Source organism: Cinclus cinclus, chromosome 5 (genome assembly GCF_963662255.1).
Source record: "Cinclus cinclus chromosome 5, bCinCin1.1, whole genome shotgun sequence".
Lineage (NCBI taxonomy): Eukaryota > Metazoa > Chordata > Aves > Passeriformes > Cinclidae > Cinclus > Cinclus cinclus.
The window spans coordinates 24,375,088-24,381,456 of NC_085050.1; the positions used below are offsets into that span (position 1 = coordinate 24,375,088).

The 6,369-nt window shown below is 47.9% G+C and overlaps 1 protein-coding gene across 1 annotated transcript in view; it reads right to left on the minus strand.

The window, feature by feature from the left end:
• Positions 1–5,666, minus strand: part of KCTD8 (potassium channel tetramerization domain containing 8) — a 91,994-nt gene extending 86,328 nt beyond the window's left edge. Inside the window, exon 1 of the mRNA XM_062493486.1 lies at positions 4,823–5,666. Coding sequence (XP_062349470.1) covers positions 4,823–5,666 — 844 coding nt within the window. The remainder of the gene's footprint in view (positions 1–4,822) is intronic.
• Positions 5,667–6,369: the final 703 nt, after the last annotated feature.

Consider the following 6,369-nt stretch of genomic DNA (forward strand, 5'->3'; position numbering starts at 1 on the left):
TTAAAGAGCTTTGCTCAATAGTCCCATCAGAAACAACATTTCTAGATCTTGAAATTGTTAGAAATCTGAAGCTTTTCTACACTCTGCTTGTGATACATCATCCCGTTCCACCAAAAAATTGTACTTAATCTTTGAGGCGCTGATTCAGGTTCAAAGTAAATTGTCCAAATTTATCTCCACATGTCACAGAAATGCAATACCCTCCTCTTTTTTTTTTTTTTTTTCTCCTCTTGGTCTCCTTTTTCTCCTCAATTTCTTACATATATTTATTCCAGATTAAAAAAAAATAGCACAGATACACTCTGCATATTAAACACTCCACAAAAGATGCAGTGATGGCTGGAGAACAGCTTGACATGGTCAGAGTAACCAGTTGCAGGATGGCTCTCACAGCACTCAGCCCAAGAAAGAGCAGTTTAGGGTGCCTGCCAACCCACCAACCCCTCACTATCCCAGTGGGATGCTGAACTGCATTTGGCAATTACAGAGCAACTAACACCTCCAAGTATTTTACATGCAATGACACAATCAATGTTGGTTAGGTTTTGTTGTTGTTGGGTGGGTGGGTTTTTTAGGGGGGTTGATGGTATTATTTTGTTTGAGTTTGGGATTTTTTTTTTTCAGAACACCATACTGCCTCCCAAAAATTTACTGCTTCCAACTGCTTATTCCCCATCTGATTACAAAAGTATTATTGCTTGTTTATGACAATCTCCACAGCATCCAATGTAATCTCAGAGTGCTGTGACTTCAAGTAGAAAATAAGCACCATAAATCCGTGCTAATGTCACCCGTTACAAAAACAAGAGAAAAGGAAAACAGAAACTGTCATATGTGAAACAGGAGTGTCAACATAGAAAGCATGTCAAAGTTTTCAGGAAATATTATTGTATTCTTCTTACAATAAAGATGTCAGTTCAGCACAGTAAGCTTTCAGCTAAGCACAATACTCTCAACACCCCTAAGTCACATTGCATAGCAGATGTTAAAAGTAAAACCCATTAGGGCTAATTAGATTCTAGAGAAAAAAAAATTAGTAATAGCATGCATAGGCAGTCTTGCATTACTGAACAGTACTGAGAAACACCATGAACCAAGCAAACATCTCCCCAAAAGCATTAAACATGTAAACTTCACCCCTTCCTCACAAAGATGACAGATAACAGAAGATATTTTGCATTGTTTGCAGCCAAAGGAAGAAGCAAGGTCTCCTGTCTCCAGTTAGAAGCAACTCTTATGAAGGCCATAACCCACCGCATATCAACAGGTAATTAATTAATCTGTCATCCTCTATGGCAGTGTGAAACTAAGCAGCAGAAGAGTTTGAGCATCCTTCCCAAACTGCATATGCATTTCATGTTACCCTAACTTGGCCCAAGTCATGTGTCCTAGGGTGAGAGTGTTAATAGCACAGAGCAAAAAAAAAAACAAAAAAAGTTTGTGGTACTCTCTGACAGAGCTTTTTCACTGCCATGTAGAAGTTTACTCCTTTAACTGACCATTAAGAGATAGAATTTGTAATGGATGTGTGGAACAGATCTATGAGCACTTTTCAGAACTGAGCCACCAATGCAAGGTGAAACCTAAATTCTGGTCATGTAATAACTGTGTGCACAAATGAATCTGTCATTGCATACATGATACCTCAAACACCACTAGGGGCAAAAAAACTGTGGGTTTTTTAATAGGATTTATACATACTAAGAAGGAAACCTGTTTTTGCATTTGTCATGACACATTGCCAAAGGCTGAAGCGATATTTCCTGGTAAGCAATGTCTAACAACTTCTGGTTCCCCAATCAGAATTAGTCTGCAACTACTGATCTATCCCTAGATATTAAGCAGTTCATAACTGATCTAAATATATATGCAGTATCCAAGGTGAATTTGATCTTCCAGAATGTTTAAGAATATAAAGTATATTGCATTTTTTTTTAGAAAAGTGATAGATCATTTCAACTCAAAAAACCTACCAAAGTTTGAAAGATCCTAGAAACAGACCTGAAATATATTTCATAAAATACAGGTTAAACCTTTGCCTTTCTTTAGTAGCTCTTGGGGAGAAAATAATTCAGCTACTTATGACCTCAGAAAATGGACAGAATGAAAATATTCTCATGTATGTTCCCAAACTCATTACTATCTCCCATTACTAGTAAACAGAATTGTCCAGTCCTCAGGAGAAATGGTGAAAAATAAGTTTTATGTGCTTTGGACTTACAGACCAACAAATAATACAATTGCTGTTGATTGCAGGTGCTCATGCTGTGAATAACAAATGCAAATGCAGGTACAGCTTTTTCCAGTGGGTTATAAAACTGGGTTTCTTCTTCACTAGCACCAAATTAAGTCTCAGGCACTGTCCAAAACTGGAATAGGTTCCCTCAAGTCTTTCATCTTGATTTTTTTTGCTTCCTTTTCAGGGTTCATGAGGACATTTGGCAAGGAATAAACTGAAAAGCGACTACTCTTCTTGTGTATGAAGCTTTGCTTATGAGCAAAGAAGGAACACAGCCCTGGCTAAAGCTGTTGGAGAGCTTACAGCCGGTAGCCCTGATCCCTCTTCTCACTCTTGGTGCAGAGCACAAGGCTTCCAAGGTTTGCTCTCCTTTTGCTGGATCCTTGTGCAGCTGTCAGGCAAGGCAGCAGCACACAAACAATCCATCCAGGGCATATTGTAATTATTATTAAGTGTTGTTTTATCAACAGTCTTCATCAATTTGACATCTAGTCAGACTGAAAAAAAAAAATACAACAAAAAATCTAAAGCATTTAGCTCAGGCACTGGTTCACATGTTTCTCTTCACATTTTGGTGATTTTCATAAGTGTGGTTTCCATCTTGCTATATTTCAGAGAAATGTATCTGATTATAAAACAATGTATAAAGTCATTATACAAAGAGTTTCCAAATGCAAAACAAGCAACTAAAATTAAAATATGCTCAACATCTTTTCAGCCTATTTTTATCTCAGCCTTATTTTGCATTCAGAAGTAAAACAAAAAAAAAAAAGGCAAAACCATAAATTTTCAGTTATCTCTATTAATTTAAGAAATTAGGAAACTATTTTACTTTTCACAATATCAGAAGCTTGAAGACTAAAAACCAAAACAAAAATCATGACATACAACGTCCAGTTCATCCCTGGCATTATTCCAAATAAATCAGTGGTATTACACTGGGGATTAATTTAAAACACTGATGTGAATTAGAGGACTGTTCTATGCAGCAACCTCATCATAACATGCACAAAAAATAACCACAACATTATGACCATCACAAATGCACACCAAAAATTATGCACCTACAAATCTATTTCTAAGCAAACAGTACACACTATCTCAAGGAGGAAATTTTACTGTTTAGAAAACAATTCTGTCAATTTTTCTGAGAAAGAAGGCTTAATAATAATGTAAAATACTTGACAGAATTCCACCCAGGAGGACCTGAAGCTCCTCTAGAGCTCAGTTTTCACATATCCTACTGAAATATGACCACTGATAAGTTATGCAGTGAATCTTCAAAAACTATTTTAATCCAGTTTCAAAGACTGGTCTCAGTAGTCAGTTCTGCTCAGCAAATGAAGTCACCACCTAACACAATATAGAGCAACACGAATTTCTCCTCCCAGTAGAAAACCAGTCTCATTTCCCTCCTGTATTAAATACCGTGCCTAAGCCCAGTGTTGCAGGGCAAACAAGTTGCTTCTGTTCAGCTGCCTTCCTAGTGAAGTTAGTCAGAGGCGGCATCTCACACCTCACCACAGAGGCAGGCAGATGCTCCGCCAATTCATCCTTTCTTTGCTCAGGGAGTGTGAGACCACATAGAGGCAGGAGAAGTAAGAAGTGAATGCAGAACACATCACTCTTCCGCCGGCTCGCTCGACTCTCAAACACATCTGTAATGTTTAAGGCTGCATCTGCCTTTCAAAGACAAATCTCTGCCAGGGGATGGTGTTCTCTATCCTGCTGCGGTTTCATGACCCGAACCCGCTGCTCGCCAGTGCCCTACATAGCACTACATACTTCGCCAGATTGAAACTCATTCGTCATCGCTTGGTTTTCCTATCTGCGAATGACCCGAAACCTTTAAGGTTTTCCTGACCACAGCCAACCAGAGAAGTTGCTTAAGAGCTGCGTAATGGCTATGGAGCGGTTTATTTTCTCTTTTTCAATTTTTATCCACCTTGGACGGGACTCTTCCTTGCTCCTTGGGAAGTTGGCTGTGCCCTCGCTGCCCCTTCCCTCACGGGGACCGTGCCCAGGCGCAGTGCGCTCCCTTGAAGGAAGCGCAGCGATAAAATATTAAAACCCTTCCTTGCTCGGGGATCTCTGCGTCGCCTCGCTGGCGGGCAGCGCCGCAACCCTCCGCGCCGGAGCCGGAGCCGCGCCCGCACCGCGCCCGCCCAGCGGGGCAGGGTCACCCCCATTGTCCCGAGGCGGTAGCCCCCGACCCGCCATCTGTGACCCTTCCCCCGGGACACCCCGACACGTGGGGGCTGCCTCTCCTGCCGGCACTGAAAGGCGGGATCAGCCCAGGCTGCCCCAGGGAGCGTGTGTGGGGAGACGCTCCCACGCCGCGCTCCGGACGGGGCATTTTAGGCAGTCCTGTCCCGCCCCCACAGCGCACAAAATGAAATTTGAACTATGGCGGTGACAGAGCGGAGTGAGGGGAAACGGGGCAGCTCCCATTTCTGTCCAGCTGCACGCTGCTGTGGGACAGCAAGGGCTCTGGGTGTGCAGCTGTACTCTAGGCGCACACCGCCACGCTCCCACCGGGGACCAGGGCGAGGGGGACGACACCGGGACGCGGGCAGCACTTACTGAAGAAGATGTACTCTGTGTAGCTGCTCCAGATCTTGTCGTCCCTGTACTGGTTAATGAAGGCGGCGGTGCCGGTGGAGTTGCAAGCCACCATGTGGAAGCCCGCCTCGGAGAGCCGGTCGAAGGCTTGTTCCAGGTAGGTGAATTTGAGGTAGAAGCGGGAGGTGTACTTCTCGGGGGGCCGGTCGGGGTCACGGCTCTCGTTGAGGGTCTCTCCGAAGACCTCCTTGGCCAGGGCGATCCTACCGCACACCATGATGCGGGCGACGCGGCGGAACTTGGCGTCCGCCTGGTTGTCCCGCACCGTGGTGTAGGAGCCGCGGTAGCCCACGGTGAGGAAGCCCGAGCGCTTGTCCAGCGCCGCCCGCTGAAGCCGGTCGCTGCTGCCCTGCGAGTTGCTATCCTCCAGGTCGCTCTGGCAGCCCTCGTCGTTGAGCGAGCTCTGCTTCGTGACCTTGGGCGACAGCAGCTTCACCAGGTCGCCCAGCTGGAAGTACTCGGCCTCCCGCAGGAGGCGTTCCTTCTCGGGGAAGTGCTCGGGCAGCGCCAGCTGCTTGTCCCGCAGGTAATCCAGCACGTACCTGAAGAGGAAGCCGTCGCGGTCGATGAAGAAGCGCGCCCGGCTGTCCCTGGGCAGCTGGCGGGCCGCCGCCGGGCCGCCCCGGCACGGGGAGAACATGGTGGCCAGCGTGCTGTCCGGGACGCTGAGCAGCGTGGAGTGCCTCGTCACGTACACCTGGCCCCCCACGTTGAGCTCCACCACCTCGGGGAACGGCGAGCCCGACGGCCCGGATACCATGTCGCTGATGGGCAGGATGCTGCCGCCCGCCTCCTTCAAAGCCATGGCTGCGAGCGGGCGGCCGCGAAGGAGGGTCTCCCTCCTAAAAAAGCCGGCCTCCCTCCACCCCTCCTTCCCTCCCCTCCCCTCCACCCACACCTCCCTTCCTCCTCCTCCTCCTCCTCCTTCTTCTTCCCCTCCGCCGCCCGGCGCGCCCGGAAGCGCCTGGACGGAGCCGCTGCTCCGGCGCGGCAGGACCCCGGCTCCGGCGTCCCCTCTGTTCCCCCGCGGTGGGACGGCCTGGGCTGGGCTCTTGGCTGGGCTCTTTCTGGGCTGGCCCGGCCCGACCCGACCCGACCCGAGCGCCCCCGGCCCTGCCTGCTCCGCCCGCAGCCGCGCTGGGCTCGGGGCCGTGCGGCCGCCGGAGCCGGCTGTCACTTGGCAAAGCGCTGCCGCGCTGCCGGGTTCGGCCCAGGGATGAGCCAAGCCCCTACCCGGCTCCTCCCCTCTCTTTGGCTGGCTGGCTTCGGTTTGAAATTATTTTTTTTTTCCCCCCTTGAAAATCTCCCAGCCTCCCCCAAATGGCTCTGCCTCTCTTACACTGTCACTCCGGTCGACACTTGCAGTGCTAGAATGATGGTCGTCCTTCCAAGAGCAACATCCCTGGATGCGTATGAGAGCATTTTTCCCCATCTTCCCTCTATCAGCCTGCCTTCATAAGAGTGAAGGGGGCATTTAATTGAGGACACAAAAGAAATCAGTGTTCAGC